A 19,791-nucleotide genomic window follows, 5' to 3' on the forward strand; every position below is an offset into this window, starting at 1 on the left:
CCCATGCCACATGTCCTGCTCTCATCTCTAGCCCGAGATCTTGGAACACCCATCTCAAAGCCTCTCTGTCTCCATGACGATCGTATGGAATCAAATCTCCATCAATCGGTATGTGCAGAATCCTATATACATCCTCAAGGGTGACTGTTATCTCACCCATCGGCAAATGAAATGTGCAAGTCTCTGAATGCCATCTCTCAGCCAGCGCAGTCAGCAAACCCATGTTCGCCGAAACTCAGGCACATACAGCACGTGTCTCAAACCCATCTCCTCGATGGCAGCTCTATCTTGAAACGACAACTCCGGTCGCAACCTCTGTGTCGACGGGAATCTCTCCCGTGACTCTAACATAGGCAAATACTCCTGCAGTCAAACAAATCAATCATGTCAGTCATTGTGGCATTCACTGTTCATCACAAAATGCTACTCGCTATCTAAATGCATATGGTTATCTATCTCAGTGACACTCACTGTTCATCACAAAGTGTTGCTATCTATCCTAGTAGTGCTCCTTGTTCATCACAAAGTACTACGTGTGTGACATTCCCTATTCATCACAAAGTGTTACTCACATTTTGCACTCCCTGTTCATCACAAAGTGCTGCTCATACTTTGGGTACTCCCTGTTCATCACAAAGTACTCTATCTTGGTGCTCCCTGTTCATCACAAAGTGCCTTGATCTATCCTAGTCTTCCTAGAGGACCTGCTTGAGTGTATCCTCTCAGCAGCTTATCCAATCAATAGCGTATGTTCATCATAGAACTACCGTTTTGACCTAGACGATAAAACCTTGCATTTTTCAGACATAAACGTGTTTCTAACTCACAAACGCGCCTATTGACTGCACAAGCGCGCCTAAACAACACAGACACGCCTGTTTGACATAAACGTGCCTAAATTGTTCACAAACGCGACTTTGAGACATAAACGCCCCTACAGGACGTAGACGCGCCCGCATCTGGCACAAACGCGGTTCCAGACACAGACGTGCCTGGCACCGACACAGACGCGCCTGGCACCAACACAGACGCGGTTTTGCATTTTTTGCATCCTACTTCTAAGCGCATTTATTGCCCTATCTACCATGCATTTATGACAAAAGCAAATGCGTCAAAGTACAAGGAGGTTTGGTGGTACTTACCGACTCTCCTGCCTCTGCTGGTCTCTGAAATCGACGAACACGGTCGAATCTGTGTACGAAAGCCATCGCTGCTGACTGCTGCTGCTCTTTTCTCGCTCTGCACTGTGATCTCGTGAGGGTGTAGATGACAATGAGGATGTCTTTTGCCCGTGGTCTATCTTATAGCCTACCCTAGCCTTGGCCTTCATTTCTCGAGTCAGTCTTCTTCATCCCGTGACTTTGTCACTTTATCCGATCAGTCTATTCTAGCCTTTCTTTCTTATCGAGAGATTGTCTGCAATCTTTTCAGACATTTTCATCCAATCTCTCGAGGGGGCATATCATTCCCATTCTGGGGCAACTCTGTATCAGTTCATCTTATCTTCTTTGAAACAACGCGACAAGCCGCATTGTCTCAAAGAGGGGCAAAATGTAGACACCTAAAATTGTCCAGTCTAATTAAATAAATTTATTTAATTATCTAAGCCTAATTCTTCTATTAATTAAATAAATCTTTATTTATTTAATTCATTCATTAACTTTTTCTACCCATGACACATGTCATTCATCTCTTAATTCCTACACTACCTACCTCTTTCATTATTTTGATATTTCTTTTACCTACCCTCTAATCCTAGCCGACCTCTCTTTTTACACCTCTCAATCTTATCCCTCCATTTCATATTGTGTCTTCTATTTAAGGAGATGCCTTCTTCATTGTCAAACCCTAATGATGCATCCTAATCACACAGGCTAATGATCATTTTTTACTACACTACGATCCTACTTGCAACCACATTCCGTTCTTTATTGAGCTCTTGTGCATATAAAAATCTGAGAGCAAATATATCAAGCAAGATCAATGGAGATAGGAAGAATGGAGATCAAAACCCTATTGGACATGTGATGGTATGATCTTTGTGATTTCATGTGATTTGCATTGTCTTAGGTAATCTTCATATGTTATGGTGGATCTTTGTTGATTGTTAGGCTAGGGTTTTGTGGTTGGATTCATTTAGCCTTTCAATATTGTTATTATTGTTATCCATTTTCACCATACACACTTAGAATAGGAATTTCAAATTTAGCATCTACAAATTATAGGATGTATGTGGCTTAAGGGGATAGGCCTAAATTATAGGATGTATGTGCATTTCCTAATTACATGTGTCTTAAGGGGACATGGTCAAAATTAAATTAAATTTGATCATAATTAAGTTTAATAAATTGAATATATAGTTAATAGGACCTATTACATGTTGTTTAATATATTGCATTTAATAATATATTTAGTTAATAGGTCCTAGTATGTTAAAAGGGGAATTGTTGTAATAGTATGTTAAGAGGCTCGTATGGTTGTAATTAGTTAATTTAATGTACTTAGAATAGGAATTTCAAATTTAGCATCTACAAATTATAGGATGTATGTGGCTTAAGGGGACAAGCCTAAATTATAGGATGTACATGCATTTCCTAATTACATGTGTCTTAAGGGGACATGGTCGAAATTAAATTAAATTTGATCATAATTAAGTTTAATAAATTGAATATATAGTTAATGGGACCTATTACATGCTATTTAATATATGGTATTTAATAATATATATAGTTAATAGGTCCTAGTGTGTTAAAAGGGGAATTGTCGTAATAGTATGTTAAGAGGCCCGTATGGTTGTAATTAGTTAATTTCATGTACTTAGAATAGGAATTTCAAATTTAGCATCTACAAATTTTGTGATTAATCATTTAAGACACATGACTTAAAGGGATCGGCCTAATTAGGATGTATGTGGCTTAAGATGATCTATAGGCCTAATTAGGATGTATGTGGCTTAAGGGGATAGGCCTAAATTATAGGATGTATGTGGCTTAAGATGATCTATAGGCCTAATTAGGATGTATGTGGCTTATGGGGATATGCCTAAATTATAGGATGTATGTGGCTTAAGATGATCTATAGGCCTAATTAGGATGTATGTGGCTTAAGGGGATATGCCTAAATTATAGGATGTTAAAAAGGTGGCATGTGTGTGACGGGCCTTTAGGACCACATTGTGTTCTAAGGGGTCACACATATGTTCTAACACATGTGTGACCCCTTAGGACCACATATGAGCCCTTTTTAACATCCTATACTTAGTGTATACAATATACCCCAACTACTAGGATAGTAAAAGGGGTCATATGTGCTCCTAAGGGGTCACACATGTGTTCTAACACATGCGTGACCCCTTAGGACCAGATTATGGCCCATTAGAACACAATGTGGTCCTAGTAAAGGCTCATCACACACATGCACACATTCTAACTCATGGTATAATATAGACATGGATCAAACTAAATTATAGGACAATTGTGGCTTAAAAGAGGAATTAATTTGAAAATAGGAGATGGCTTAAGGGGACACATGCACGTGTTCTACAATGTACATGTGTGACCCCTTAGGACCACATATGACCTCTTAGGGTGAACAGTGTGATCCTATGAGGTTATATTACACATATACATGGTCATAGAAGGGGTTGAAAGCATGAGTTAGTTCACGCGTGCATGTGTGACTGGCCTTTCTAGGACCACATTGTGTTCTAAGGGACTGTCATATATGTGATCCTAAGGGATCGAGCACGCATGTGTTAGAACACATGTGTGACCCATTAGGACCACATATGAGTGGGCTAAATTAACATCCTAGTAGCTGGGGTATAATTGTATCTAACTTAGTTGGGGTATACAATTATACCCCAACTACTAGGATGTTAATTTAGCCCACTCATATGTGGTCCTAATGGGTCACACATGTGTTATAAAACATGCGTGCTCAATCCCTTAGGATCACATATATGACGGTCCCTTAGAACACAATGTGGTCCTAGAAAGGCCAGTCACACATGCATGCGTGAACTAACTCATGCTTTCAACCCCTTCTATGACCATGTATATGTGTAATATAACCTCATAGGATCACACTGTTCACCCTAAGGGGTCATATGTGGTCCTAAGGGGTCACACATGTACATTGTAGAACACATGCATGTATCCCCTTAAGCCATATCCTATTTTCAAATTAATTCCCCTTTTAAGCCACATTTGTCCTATAATTTAGTTTGAGCCATGTCTATATTATACCATGAGTTAGAATGTGTGCATGTGAGTGATGAGCCTTTACTAGGACCACTCCTTAGAACACAAGGTGGTCCTAAAGGCCTGTCGCACATGCGTTCAACCCCTTAGGACAATGTACATGTATGACCCCATAGGATCATGCATAGTGTCCTAAGTGGTCATGTATGTGGTCCTAAGGGTTCACACATGTACATTAGAATGTGCATGCGTGACCCCTTAGGACCACATACATGACCCCTTTGGACACTATAGCTGATCCTATGGGGTCATATGTGGTCGTAAGGGGTTGGACATGATGTGATCCTATGTGGTCATAAGGGATATGTTGTATACAATTTAGATGTTTTAAATAGTTTCATTTTTTGGTTTTGGTTTTCATTTTCATTTTTGTTTTGATCTTGTAAATTGAATGTTTTGGTTTTGATTTTTTGGGGGTTTTGGTTTCGTTTCAAGGTTTTCAACATTTTTATGAAATTTATTTGTTTAAAAAAAATCCTAATCTAATCAATTCATAAAAAAAAATTCAAACTAAATTTAACTAATTTTTTTACTAAAAACATAATTTTCTAATGAAAATAATAATTATTAAGCTAAAAACATTTTTTTCTAACAAAATATATAAATTTAAAACTAAAAATCATTAACAAAAAAAATAATTTTTAAACTAGAAATCTAATTTTTTAACTAAAAAATTAATCTAAATATGAATTATTGAATAAAAATGGGTGTTGGGCGTACCTGGAAGACTTGTTGGCGAGTTGCTGGCAATTTTTGGAAGGGCTCCACTCCTTCAATCGGGATCCCATATGTAAAAAATGAATCCCATTTTGTTTTTAAAAAAAATTATATATTCGAAACGAGATCCCATGTTGAAATGAAACGAGAACACGGGATCTCGTTTCGTTTTTAACATGGGATCCCGTTTGGGGTTCTAGGGTCGGGATCCCGTTTGTTTTTAGGCCCGGGATCCCGAGAGTAAAGAGGATCCTGATTCGTCTCCTATTCTTCCGCCCGATTTCCACTTTTTAACTAAGTCCAAAACTTCCACATTAAGTGGACCCAACTTCTTGCACTTACCCACCAATCTAAGTCATTGATAACATAACCATTACTTGTAGGTGTGTTAAACCATAAGACATTTTAATTATGTAACTTGTTTGGCTATAAGATGAATCAAAGGTTTAATGTACTATAAAAATATTTTTATGGCCATATGTGTTGTGTTTTATTACACCTATGCCCTTATTGGTGATGACAACAAAAACATTTCATCATCATAAGTAGTTGTGAAATAAAAATAAGAATGGTCCATAATGTAGATTGGATGCACTTGTTTTCTTTTTTGGTATTGTCACCTTATTATAAAGGCTAATGTGGTAGTGCACTAGGTAAAAGTGAGGATGCACATAGTAGAGTCATTTCTAGTTCTTTTTTAATAGATGGTCATTATGTGCATGTGTGATGTATGTATGAGTTAATTAGTATATGCACATGTGATGTGTGAGATTAACATTATGAATATATATTGTTTATCTAAGAGCTATCACTATGTGTATATGTTATGTGTATGATCTAGATGCATGTTTAAACTAGGCAATATGTGTAATTGTAGTGTATGTATGACTTGGATGTTACGGGATTATATATCCATACTTTTTTGTTAACATCATACCAATATTAATATGGGATATACTTGTTGTCATGCTATTGTGCATCTATAGAGTTAGCAAGTACCAATTTAATTAATGGTTTTGCATTAACAAATGTTAGAGATCTCATCCTAATTACAAGTTTGATTTTATTATTATTATTATTGTTGTTGTGTGAACTATGAAGCCTTTGTCTCATTTTTTTAAGACATGCTTATCTAAAGTCAGTTGAATAAACTCTTGAAAAATAGGTTTGCATCTAGATACATGTCTTGATATAAAGAACTTACCCCCTTTTATGGCTAAGAGACTAAGTTTGTGGTATAGTGAATTCTCATAATTTGATATGATTACAATGTTAACACTTCCATATTAAAATAATTGTTAAGTTGTTGAAATGCTTAACATTAACATTAATAATAGACAAACATCAATAGAAAAATTGAGCTAAAAAAATTGAGCTAAAACACATTAATTAGTTTGATTATTATATCATATTCCCCAAAATAAACAATTTAGTAAATGTTGCACCAAATGAAAAAGAGCAGTTCAAAAACAAATAAAAGACCAAATGAAAAAGAGCAGTTTGCAATAGAATTAGATTCCCACCAATAAACCAACTCAGAAGTTCAGAAATACATATAAGACCAAATGGAAAAGAGCAGTTTGGAATTGACTTAAACCCAAATGCCCATGGTCCATGAAAGACCCACTACCTCCTTATTGAGATGTTTTCCTGCAAACACGAGCCTTGTTCCAAATTTTTCCCTCTCGGCAGAGATATCCTTTGTCTGGAGCACAATGTCTATCCTCTCTACACTTACACATCTTATCCAGAGCGCATCCATCCCTCAACTCCTCCACTCTTTTCCCTCCGATTCCAAACAAAGCATCAGTCCAATAATTTGAAAAAACTCCACTGGGATCAAATCTATCCTTCACCTCAAGGAACTTCTCCAGGTCTACAGCCCACTTGGCAACACCTTCAAACAAGTGACCTCCAGCTTTCCCCCAGTGTAATACCCCTCTGTGCTTTTCTATTACCATTTGCTCAATTTCTTGAAACACATCTTCATTCCACTTTGGTACGCCTGCTTCCCTTGGCCGATAAGTTTGCAGCTCCAAAGTCACCTGATCCTCTGCAGGTCCAAGATATGCATCTGACTTCTTGACAGAACGCATATATATTCCACCGAATATACCCCGGTCACACAGACTCGAGGGATTCAAATCTCTAATTTTTTTGATGTCCTGAATTGCTTCGTGGAGATTAAACGTTGATACTCTTAACCCCACGTCGAAGAACAAAGTATTGTGCAGCCGTCGATCCCAGGAACAGACTGTATTATTTTTATCCAAAATCTTGGTGGGAGTGCAGCTGTTGTGGTTATCTTGATAATTAGGGTCACTTCCTTGGCATCCACCAGATGCTTGCATCCGATGATTGAATCCAATTACAGGGTACCCTGTGAACTGTTTTCCGTCATTCAAGAAGCCAAAGCCCTTTGTTGCGGAGGAGATTAGCAGGTCTATCACATTGCACATTGCATCCACATCTTCGTTCGCTTGGATTTTGTCATCTGCATAGTAGAACAAAGCAACATTACCAGTTGAATATCAGATTTGTTTACATTGCCCCTGCCCTGTTTACCTCTCACTTCAAACGGGCTTATAATTAGCAGGCAGCTTCGAATACTATTGGGACTCTTCTAGACTGCAATACACTAAAACTAGATACATTTGCTCAAATTTGGAGCTGTAATTATTTATGAATTAACATCATACAATATCTATCAATTTTACCACACTGTGACATTGCCCTTGCTCTGTTTCCCTCTCACTTCAAATAACCCATACCGTAAAACAAAACACATTTGACCAAATAGATTGCAGGCGAACAGGCTAGCTAATGTTTTTTAGTGGGTAAATGTGAAGATCAAAGCAAGATTGCCAGTTAAACATCAAATATATACACTGTATACATTGCCCTTGCTCTGTTTCCCATTTCACACTTTACATAGCCTATGCCTAGCAGGCCTCTTCCTATATTCTGTAGGAAATTGCAATACCATAAAACTAAACATATATGCCCAAATTTTGAATCATAATAATTTAACACAATTTAACAAAAAAAAACAAAAAAGGATTCATATAGCCAATGAAACCCAGCCAATAAAAAGGATTCGAGCTACTTATGTATTGTGGCTCCTTTCTAAATCTTTTGGGGTTGTGACTTGAATAGAATAAGGGTTTCAAATTAGGGCATGTGTGGACAGGGGAGGAAGACAAATGAAACCAATTTATGTATCGTGGTTCCTTTCAAAATATTTGGGGTTGTGAGTTGAATAAAATAAGGGTTTTAAAATCAGGGCATGTTAGACAGGGGAGGGAGACAAATAAAACCAATGAAGAGTAGAAAAAGAATTTTTTTTTAACATTCATGAGATTCAACATAATCTATGAACAGTCTATCTGATCAAACCAATTTCTGCAATTTAATTGTTTTTCTATTTAAGGTGACAATGACCATTCCCAACTTTTCAATGGAATAAATTATATCAGAAATCAGCTGTCAAAATATATAGAGACTTGTCCCTGCTGTCATTGACCTTGGAGAAAATGAAGGGGAAAAGACTTACAATCCCTATCTACATATCAAAAAGCATAAGCTGATCTTTACTGTTTTTTCAGTTTTCTTTAATTTGGCTTCAGTCTCTTTTTTCCCGATTCTTCTTAGTTGGCTTCTTAAGGCCTTTATTTAGGTTTGGACCCTTCCCATATTTTTACTTAATCAAAACATGTCTGAAAATATTACGCTTCTCTCTCAAATATAAAAAATGTTTGGAAAAAACCAACCATTTGATTAAAAACAGAGCATCAATAAAAGTGAATGGACAAGCAAAATGTCTGGAAAAGTCCTAGAATAGGCCCTATATTATATAGATTGAAGGCGAACAGAGAGGCTGACGTTTTTAGTGGGCAAGAGTGAAGATCATACTCACACTGATAAGCAGTTGTTTCAACGCTACTAGCTGTGGTTGGACTGCCAACTCCATTCTTGAGGCCATCTCCAGGTACATCAACGGAAACAACATGGTTGGTTAGGAAAATTGCCTTCCCATGTGAGGGAAACCAATTTATATATGCATATTCACTGGCTCTTAGGAAACTGTCGGCTTCCTTTTCTAGGTCATTATCATCTTTCACACTGGCTGAAAATGAGCACTTGAACATAGGCTGCAACATGAAAGTTATTTCAGAGATTGCTCCCAGCGTTCCAAGAGATATCTTGGCAGCTTTCAAATCTGAATCTGATTCTGTCAAGAATACCCATGTATAAGCAATCATAATAGAGAAAAGCAAGAAGCTAAGCTATAAAACTGACTAAACAAAATGCAACCAAAAAAAATACAAAAAAAGGTAATAAAACAGGAGGAAAATGGTTAAATTCAAATGCAGCACAGTTAACCAGGTGAGAGATTCACCGCCCAAGGTGATGAGCTTTGCATAGCCTTGGGAAGGAGGCGCAGGGACTACCAATTTCATCCCAACAACATATTCATAAACCCCACTTCCTCTTCCTGACAGACTACTGCCATGGGCTCCAGTAGAGATAATTCCGGCTGCCGAAACTCCAGTAAAGTAAATCATGGCAGGCAGAGCCAATCCTTCTTTCGCTGCTGCTTCAATCACATCATTCATCATTGCTCCGGATTGGACAGTAATTGTCATTGCGGTTTTGTTGATTGCAATTACTGAATTATAGTTTTGGGTGGAGATAACGAGCCCTTGCTTTCCGACACAGGCTAACTTTGATATACTGTGAGACAGCCAACCCACTACTCTAATCTTTTGATTGTTTTTCACTGCATGAGCAACCGTCTGTATAAGCTCGGATTCTGATTTGGGCCACGCAGCATTTGCCGCTTCACAACTTCCCCGGTCATCCCAACTACCCAGATGACTGAATATCTGGCATTCATGGCTAAAATTGCTTACTACTGATGGAGGATGCATGCAAGTCTCATGGTCATTCCAAATGTCCAGAGGATTAAAGATTTTGAATCCAGGATTTATTTTGCATTCTATTGGAGGAGGAGGCATACAGGCTGATTGCAAACCCAAGACAAAATCAAAGAGGAGCAGAATTACAATGAGGGAGCCAGCCATCATAGCATACGAACACAATCACAGAAAATTTACTGATGGGGGATCAATATAGGAAAAAGTTGAGTCTGGATCTTCGGTTATGGAGCTGGAGCTGGAGCTACACTAATCCATGGTCAACTTTCTATGGTTCCCATTTAAAAAAAACTTCTTAGGTTTCGTATGCATTTTGTCTTCCTAATGCCTACGGCTTGAAAATGCCAAAAAAGTAGTTAGTTGGCCATTCCATCGAGTGCTCTTTAAAAGTTTTGACCATGCTAGAATTTCATTGTATAATAAAAAAATATTATCATATTTGCCAAAACGATGGTTGACGGGGATTGAAATTGTGATACATAAAATCTATTTTTTTTAAAGAAAGGTTGACAATAAAGAATAAATATAAAACAAGTGTCATGTGGTGGAGAATATTTGTTGTAATTCTTAATTATCATATTGAATTATTGTTATTTTAATTAGATTTTTCTCATATTAACTATAAATCCCACTTCAATAAAATAATATTAATAATTATAATATAATATAAACATTATAGCTAATACATACATTTTTCTTAAGCATACAATCCTAATTTAATTATTAAATCTATATAATTATAATTATAATAACAAAATTAATTTCAAACTTAACTATTAATTATTAGGTTAAGATTACATATTAATTTGGTTAAAACATTCCAAACTTTGACAGAGAGAAGGATGGAGCAGACGCGAGTTTTGCAGGTCTGAGCTAGGGCTAGCCCATGGGGGGTCTGTGGGTTGTTGTGCGAAGAGGGGGGGGGACCATTCTTTGCTTCTATGGGGTGTGGTGGCTTTTGCTGTGGAGGCTAGTGGCTAGTGGTGCAGAGGACCGCAGTGAGGCTTTTGTTTTGAGTGCGGGTGCGGGGTGTGTAGGGTGTCTGTGTTTGGCGGCAACAGTGGGAGGAGCTCGAGGGGTGTGGCCATTCTCTCCTCGTTCCAGAGTTTGGGAGGGGTGTGTGGCTTGGGTGGAGGGCTCGGTAGGTAGGGGTTTGGGGTGTGGGTCTTCTTAGTGCCTAACCCTTCTCCTTTGTGATGTAGGTTGCTGGGGGAGAAGCCTCGAGGGAATCTTTTGGTATGGCTTTTCGAGGGGCGTTGGGCGCGAAATTCCCATCCCAAGGTATCAAGACCTTCGCTAATGATCCTTTTGTTCTAGATTCGGGGTTTACTAGGGCAGGTTTGTCCAATGGCTCTTGGATTTCGAAGATTAATGGTTGTCTTGAGAGATGCAAAGAGCAACCGAAATTGGTAATTCTGCCTAAGATGATTGCTGAAGATGTTGAATATTTCTCAAAGCACTTATTATACTGCAAAATTTGGGGATGAGGGTTTCTCTACATTTTTTGGAGAATTGGGCTAAGAGGACTTGGGTGCCGGAAGGGGAAATGGATGTTATGTTGTTAGCAAACAATTACTTCATGGTTACTTTTAATTGCATGGATGATCGCAATAGGATCTTTGAGGGAGGCCCATAATTTTATAACCAGGGGGGTTGTTCATCAAACCTTGGCATGTAGGATTTAACCCTTCGAAGGAGCTCCTGAATCGGGTCCCAGTGTGGGTTCGATTACCTCATTTTTCGGTGGAATGTTGTCAGGAGGATGTGTTGTGAATGCTAGCTTCATTGCTTGGGAAGCCTGTTGGATCTTCAATGCAAACCTTGGGGAGAAAGGTAATGAAATTTGCTCGTATTTGTGTAGAAATCGATCTTAGTAAGCCTTTGTCAGACGCTATAGATATGTGTGCAGGCTCTTACTCTTGGGTCCAACAACTTGATTATGAGACTTTACCTTTTCAGTGTTGTCTATGTCATGAGTATGGTCATTTGCAGCGTAAGTTCCCTAGGTCTAAATCGGCTGAGCTTCAGCCTCAACAACCGTCTCGTAACCTTGATGGGTTTGATAAAGGAAAAGCTTCCATGTCTGGGGTGGCTGTGGGTGTTGATGGTTTTGTCCCGGTTAAGACAAAGAATAGGAGCCGAGGTCAGAAGAGGTCCTTTTAGGAGAGTTAGGAGGAGGATACCTTTAATAGATTTGAAGCCTTGGATGATCTTAGCCAGCAGGAGGTGAATCCGGGGATGATTCCTTTGGATCATTGTGCAGCAGGGTTGATTCCTGATAGTGTGAACTTAGATACTACCTAGGGTCTGCAGGTGGGTGAAAGTCATCAGATGGAGATGGATCAGTAGGTAGTGGCTTAGATGGGACCCATCTCTAGTGCTGAAGTAAAATTGGCTGGTGGGGATGTTTCTCCTACAACACAGAAATTGGAATCTGTTGGGGTTAAAATAAATAAGATCTCCTTACATCTGGGTCTTCTTTAGAAAAACATTAAAAAAGGAGCAACAGAGAAGATTTCAAAGATTGGCAGAAAGAAGGACTTGGATAAGATCAAATTGATGGGGGAGAATTTGGTTGAGTTAGGGTTAGTAAAGACTCTGGATACTCATTTTTCTAATCCCCCGAAATGATTGTGCTATCATGGAATGTGAGGGGCTTGAGCAGTGGCCCTGGACAAAAATTTGTTCGAGAGTTGATAAGGAGTCATTCTCTTGATGTCCTTTTCTTGCAAGAAACTAAATTATATGTGGAAAGTATGTTGGGTCTAGTGCCAAAGCTATGGGGGAGAGGTGAATGTCAATGTATTGGGGCATTTGGATCCTCTGGAGGTGTGGCCTATCTTTGGAACCCCTTGAGGATTCGTCCTATATGGTGGGTTTCTTCCAAATCTTCTTTATCTAGGGTTGCCTCTAGTCTTGAGATTGGGGAATGTATCTTGTTTACTAACATGTATGCCCCCACTGATCTTCAGGGTAAACAAAATTTGTGCTCTCATATTTCCTTTATGCGTGGGTTGTTTCATTTTCATCTGTGGATTATGGCGGGTGATTTCAATGCCATCTTAGAGTTGAGTGAGAAGAAGGGTGGTGTTATGTAGTTGGAGCCTCCTTCCTTCCTTCTTCGGGATAGTATATCAACCTTGAATCTTGTTGACATCAAGCCTAGTAATGGTCTGTTCACTTGGGACAACAGGAGGGTAGGGGAGTATTGGATTGCAAAGAGGCTAGATTGCTTTCTGGTTTCTAGTTTTTGGGTTGGTTGGGGGTGGTCCACATGCTCGGAGATTTTAGATTGGAGAGGTTCAGACCACTGGCCCATCAAATTGGTGTCTTCTTTTGCTCGGGTCACTTGCATTCCTTCATTCAAATTCCAGCTTATGTGGTTGCGTGGTCCTTCTTTGCAGGATCATGTTGTGAAGTGGTGGAGGAAAGGGAGGCCAGCCTTTGGCACTGCTATGTACATTTTTGCCAAGCAGCTACAATTTGTTAAGTTTCAGATTAAACGATGGGATTGTTTGTGCTTCGATAATATTTTTCATGCTAAGATAGCTGCTCAATTAGAGTTAAATGGTATTACCAGAGAAATAAGAGAGCATGGATTGTTAGAAGCCTTGCTTAGGGAGGAAGACGGGGCAGTCAAGGATTTAAAGGAGTGGGAGCTTATGGAGGAAATCTACTAGAAATAGAGAGATCGTATTGATTGGCTTCAAGCGAGGGATAAGAATACTGTGTTCTTTTTCAGTTCAATGAAAGCAAGAAGACATGGCAATTCCATCCTTGTTCTGGTTGATGATAGAGGTGAGTAGTGTTTATCTTTGCAGGAGATTTCTAGGGAGTCTATGCAGTATTTCTGATCCCTTTTTAGTGAGGATTCTCAGAGGGAATCAAAAGAGGAGAATCAAGTTCTTGCTTGTATTCTTTCTCTAGTTATTAGGGAGATGAATGAGTAGTTTATGCATCCTATTTTGTTGGACAAACTTGAGAGGATTGTTTTCCACATGAAGAAGGGGAAAGCTCCTAGACCGAATGGGTTTCCAATTGAGTTCTATCAAGAATTCTGGGATATTATCAAATTGGACTTATTGGAGGTGGTCCAAGAGTCCTAGAGGAATAAGCAGATGCTTCGGGCTTTGAATGTGACTTTCATTATACTCATCCCCAAGTGTGATGGGGCTGACCGGTTAGGCCAGTTCCACCCTATTTCTCTTTGTAATGTGATTTATAAGATTATTTCTAAGTTGATAGTAGAAAGGTTGAAGAATTGGCTTGGGGGTGTCATTTCTGAGGACTGGAGTGGGTTTGTGGAGGGTCATGAAATCTTGGATGGAATGGTCATTTCTACTGAGACCATTCATTCTATGGCAACCTCCAAGGAAAAAGCTATGTTTATCAAACTAGATATGGCAAAGGTTTACAATAGAGTTCGTTGGTCCTTTCTCTAGAAGATTCTTAGGGCTTTTGGTTTTGCTGATGAATGGATCCAAAGGGTAATAAGTTGTGTTTCATCTACCTCATTCTCCATGCTAATTAATGGAGATCATACTGAGTTGTTTGGTGCGTTTAGGGATCTTTGTTAGTGGGACCCTCTTTCCCCGTACTTATTCATTCTTTTGGCTAAGGATATGGGGAGGTTGATTAAGTACAATGTGAGACTGGGTATTATTCATGGTTAAAGTTGGGGTAATGGCATACCCCTTCAGTCCCATTTGCAGTTTGTGGATGATACAACCCTAATGGGACTAGCTAGGATCAGAGAAGCTATAAATCTGCGTATAGTATTGGATGTATTTCTTGCTGCTTTTGGCTAGTTGATCAATGAGAATAAATCTTCCATTCTCTTCTTCAACACACCTGGAACTATTCAGATGAGGATTTCTCATATCTTGAGATTCCAAGTCGGTTCTCTTCCCTTGACTTACCCGGGTATTCCTATCTCTGTTAGTAATCCTCCCAAGGACTCTTGGCAGGGTATTCTGGACAAATTTTGCAGGAAGGTTGAACATTGGACACACAGATAGTTATCCTTTGCTGGGAAGGTTCAACTGATCCAGTTGGTGGTTCATGCTCTTTCGATTTATAGGTGTATGCTCCAAGTGGCCCTAAAGTGGTTTGTCAAGGGATTGGATTCTTTGGCAAGGCAATTCTTATGGGAAGGCAACCTGTCCTGCTATAAATTGGATTCTTGTCAAATGGGACTTGGTGTGCAACTTGTAACAGTTGGGTGGGATTAGCTTAAGGCAGTCTACTTTATTTGGGAAGGTTTTGACAGCAAAATTGTACTAGAGGTGGTGTGCTGAACAGGATCGAGGATGGGCTAGGATTTTGTCTTACAAGTATATGTAGAGGATCCTAAATGAGGAAATCCCAAAATATTCGCTTGCGGGAAAAGACTCTATGATTTGGAGTACTCTCAAGAAAGGGGCTGCACTAATAAAAGGAATTTTTTGGATCTGTAAGAGGGGGGAAGAGGTGCTTTTTTGGTTCGATTCTTAGGACGGCTACCCCCCCATTATTGATCAGTTTCCTAACTTAGTGAATCTTTGTTAGAGGTTCCTGGAGGCAGGGTGGTCTAGAGTGAGTGACTTTAAGTCTATTTATAGGTGTGGGCAATTGGAGATTGTATAGTGGAAGGTTCCTAATGAATGGTCGGTTGTTGGTATGGATGGAGACTGCGCTGAGCTTCATGGAATTTTGGCGAGTAGACATTGTAGTTCCCTTAAGGATAGGGATAGACTTTCTTGGTCCCAGAATCCTAAGGGTGTTTTTACTGTTGCTAGTGGGTACCAGGAGTTGTTGTTCCATATATTGGAGGGGAGGGAGGTTTAGTGGTAGAAATATGTTTGGAACAATTTCTCTTGGCCGAAGTGTAACTGTTTTTCTTGGACCTTGGCTTTGAATAGATGTCTAACCTGGCATAATATTCGCAAGCGTGGGTTCCATGGGCCTTCCATCTATGTTTTGTGTGGTAATGGATAGGAGGATTCTTCACACCTATTCTTCAGATGCCCTTTCTCGTTGTTGATTTGGCACTACTAGTGGGGGCTGTGGAAGCACCCTTGTGTTCACGTAGATTCTTTGGTGGAGTTTTGGAGCAGTTTGGGCAGGCCTCCTATTTTGTCCTCTTTTCTTCAGACTGTTTGGCACATTGGGCCTAGTTTTATACTTTGGCAAATCTGGCTAGAGAGGAATAGGAGGATCTTTAGGGAAGTCAGAGTGTTAGTTCAACAAGTGTGGAATAGAATCATTAGAATCCTTCGAGAGACGACGGAAGCTAAATGTGAGGTGAATTTTCCTCTGGATAGAGGAGAGGTTGATAGTGTGAGTAGGTTGGGTTTGCAGGAGATGTCTCCTATCTCAGCTTGTGTCAAGAGAGGTAGACGTGCTATGAAGAATTTTCATAGGGTGGGAAGATGGTTGCCCCCTTAGGATGAGTCCATCGAGATTAACACCGATGACTCCTCTAGGGGTAATCTAGGTCTTGCTGGGACTGGTGGTGATGGTAGGTATCATATGGGGGATCTGGTTTTCTTCTTTTCAGTGCATAAAGGGCAACAGTATAATAATTTTATGGAGGGATTAGCAATTTTCTATGCCTTGGAGTGTGCATTTGAGTTGGGGTGGCATAAGGTTATCTGCGAATTGGATTCGCAGATTATTGTTAACCCGTTGATTGAGCAGAAGGTGAATGGGATTAATTGGCAGCTGACAGGGATTGTTCAGTAGATTTTGCAAATTAGTGCTATGATGGAGAAGGTGTCTTTCATCCACATTCCTCGTGAATGGAATAGAGCAGTTGATTGTTTGGCTAAGTGAGCCTCGAAACATGGCAATGATTGGAAAGTTGAGGGTTGGGAGCATCTTTCCTCGGATTACTGTCAAGATTTGCATATGATCTTTGCTGAGGATATGGATAGTTATGAAGCTGGTTGATTTTTGGTTGGATTTGTTATTCTCTTCTGGAGCTTTGAGGCTCTGGTTTTCTTATGTAATTCTTGTTTCTGATTATTAATAAAGTTTTTACCTCTTTATTCCAAAAAAAAGATTACATATTAATTTAATTAAATTTATTTAATATTTAATAATTGATTTAAAAAAAATACTATTAATAATTATAAAGTTATATAATATAAACAATAAAGTGAAAATTTTAATCCAATTAAACTAAAACCTTATGATAAACCTGTCTGGATAGGAATGTATAACTTTCCGATTGAATATTGGTAGGATGCTTGGAGAAGATAGGTAGATTGTTGGGCACCTTGTTGGAGATCGACAGTCAAATTACGGAGAGGGATTCCTATTTGTATGCCCCTCTAAAATTGGCCCTTTAGAACCATTCCAGGGGAGATCCATTTAAAAGAGGATGATCACACTTGGATTCAGAGCATCGAAATTAAAAAAGAAAAACTCTATTGTAAAAGGTGCCGACAAAGAAATAATGTGGTAACAAACTGCCGAATTTCCCCCCAAAAAGATAAGAGGTGGATCCCCAAGACAAAACAATGATTAAAGGAAGCAACTAATAACAATCCTATTGATCAAGACAATCCTATGAAACAGACCCAGAATGTTGAAAAAACAGAGCTCTCATATCATAAAGCCGTTACATTAATGGCCACACAAAAGAATGAAGCCAATGGATCTCGAAAGTATAAGCAATCATAATAGAGAAAAGCAAGAAGCTAGACTATAAAACTGACTAAACATGTTGTACAATTAATAGGTGAGAGAATCACTGGTCAAGGTGATGATGTGCATAGCATTGGGAAGGAGGCACAGGAACTACCAATTTCATCCCAACAACATAATCATAAACCCCACTTCCTCTTCTCGAGAGACCATTGCCATGTTCTCCAGTAGAAACAACTCCAGCTGCCTAAATTCCATTCCAGTAAACCATAGCAGGCAGAGCCAGTCTTTCCTTTGCAGGTGCTTCAATCACATCATTCATCATTGCTTCGGATTGGATAGTAATTGTCATTGCGGTTTTGTTGATTGCAATTACTGAATTATAGTTTTGCGTGGAGATAACGAGCCCTTGCTTTTCGACACAGGCTAACCTTGATATACTGTGAGTCGGCCAACCCACTACTCTAATATTTTAATTGTTTTTCACTGCATGAGCAACCGTCTGTATACTCTCGGATTCTGATTTGGGGCACGCAGGCTAACTTTGATATACTGTGAGTCAGCCAACCCAGTACTCTAATCCTTTGATTGTTTTTCACTGCATGAACAACCATCTGTATACTCTCGGATTCTAATTTGGGGCACACAACATTTGCCGCCTCACAACTTCCCCCATCATCCCAACTACCCAGATGATTGAATATGTGGCATTCATGGCTAAAATTGCTTTCTACTGATGGTGGATGCACACAAGTCTCATGGTCATCCCAAACGTCCAGAGGATTAAAGATTTTGAATCCAGGATTTATTTTGCAGTCTATTGATGGAGGAGGCATACAGGCTGATTGCAAACCCAAGACAAAATCAAAGAGGAGCACAATTACAATGAGAGAGCAACCAACCATCATGGCATATGAATACTATCACAAATTTTTTGTTGATGGGCAATGAATATAGGAAAATTTTTTAGGTGGGTCTGGATCTTACGTTATGGAGCTACACTAATCCACTATTCAACTTTTTAAGATTCGTTACTAAAAAAAAACTTTTTGAAGTTTCCTATACCTACATTTCGTCTTCTAAATGCTTGGGTCTTGGAAATGCCAGAAAAGTGGTTAGCTGGACATTCGGTCGATTCCCCTTAAAAGTTTTGACAATGAATTCAACATTTTAAGTCTCGTATACATTTTGTCTTCTTAATGAAATGCCAAAAAAAAGTGGTTGGTTGGTGATTCCCTCAAGTGCCCTTTAAAAGTTTTGACAATGCCAAAATTTCATTGTACAACAACGTATTTTAATATTTGGGTAGAAAGATGGGAGATGGAGATTGAAAGTGTGATAGGAGAAGAGAACCAGTAGTTGAGCATGTATCAATTGTTGTGAGGGTTGTTGATACCTTTTGTTCCAAAAATTGAACAAACAAAACCTATTGTTTGAAACATAAAATATCATTTTTTATTAGGAAATGTACCAATAGTTGTTAGGAAATGTACTAATATTATAAAAAGTAACCAATCAAGTGATGCCATATTAGCTGCACAACTATTGTGGCCTCTTTTGTACGCCTATTGGTCTCACTTTTTTGGGGGTTGTTTTGGACACCTTGGCAAAAAGCATGCTGATGTGGCACCATACTTGATGATGTGGTGCTGAAAGCTTAGTTTAAGCAGGGGACTTTCCAAGTAAGCTATTGTAAAAAATTGGGAGTGATTTGGAATTTCCACGTAGGATTTTGAGAAGCACAAAGTTAGGGTGCTCAACTACTGGTGCTCTTCCCCTACATAATTTTTTTTTCTTCTCAAAGATAAAGATAAGAATGAATATAAAATAAAAATGGGAAATGAGAATTGAAAGTGTGATACATAAAATCTATTTTTTCTCTCAAAAATAAAGATACAAATGAATATAAAATAAAGATATAGAGGAAGAGCACCGATATTAGAACATTCCAATAACCAATCATTCTTTGTGCATCTAACCTCCCAATTACAAATTTTGAAAGAGTCAGAAATATGATAATGAAAAGCTCATTAATTAGTTTCACATGTAACAGTAGCCAATCACTTTTTAGCTTTTTTGATCCATAATTGACCCATTTGTGCACCACTATTGGAACATTTGTGCACAACTATTGGGACATTTGTCCACAAATACTAGCAATTTTGAGTGGACGGTTATTGGAACATCTTTAAGTAGATATTGAGCGACACTTTGAAATGTGTATTTTCTGACCCTTGTGTGCATAA

General features: G+C 38.8%; 1 protein-coding gene across 2 annotated transcripts; it reads right to left on the reverse strand.

The window, feature by feature from the left end:
* Nucleotides 1–6,465: 6,465 nt before the first annotated feature.
* LOC131055007 (L-gulonolactone oxidase 2) lies at nucleotides 6,466–10,261 on the reverse strand. Of its 2 annotated transcripts, none has more exons than XM_057989609.2 (3): nucleotides 9,379–10,261; nucleotides 8,896–9,204; nucleotides 6,466–7,473 (listed from the first exon to the last, which is right to left on the reverse strand). In XM_057989609.2, exons 1-3 carry the CDS (start codon nucleotides 10,064–10,066, stop codon nucleotides 6,614–6,616), a joined length of 1,857 nt encoding a protein of 618 aa, XP_057845592.2. In that variant the 5' UTR covers nucleotides 10,067–10,261; the 3' UTR covers nucleotides 6,466–6,613. The 2 variants fall into 2 exon arrangements, with proteins under 2 accessions (XP_057845592.2, XP_057845591.2); XM_057989608.2 differs by having other exon boundaries at nucleotides 8,896–9,210; nucleotides 9,379–10,259.
* Between the last annotated feature and the right edge of the window lie 9,530 nt (nucleotides 10,262–19,791).

This window comes from Cryptomeria japonica, chromosome 7, assembly GCF_030272615.1.
Source record: "Cryptomeria japonica chromosome 7, Sugi_1.0, whole genome shotgun sequence".
Lineage (NCBI taxonomy): Eukaryota > Viridiplantae > Streptophyta > Pinopsida > Cupressales > Cupressaceae > Cryptomeria > Cryptomeria japonica.

Coding starts and splice junctions, on each gene's coding strand:
- LOC131055007 (XM_057989608.2), bottom strand. CDS start 10,066: ATGATGGCTGGCTCCCTCATTGTAATTCTGCTCCTCTTTGATTTTGTC. Junction 9,211..9,378: donor AAAGCTCATCACCTTGGGCG/GTGAATCTCTCA, acceptor TATTCTTGACAG/AATCAGATTCAGATTTGAAA. Junction 7,474..8,895: donor TGAAACAACTGCTTATCAGT/GTGAGTATGATC, acceptor TCTACTATGCAG/ATGACAAAATCCAAGCGAAC.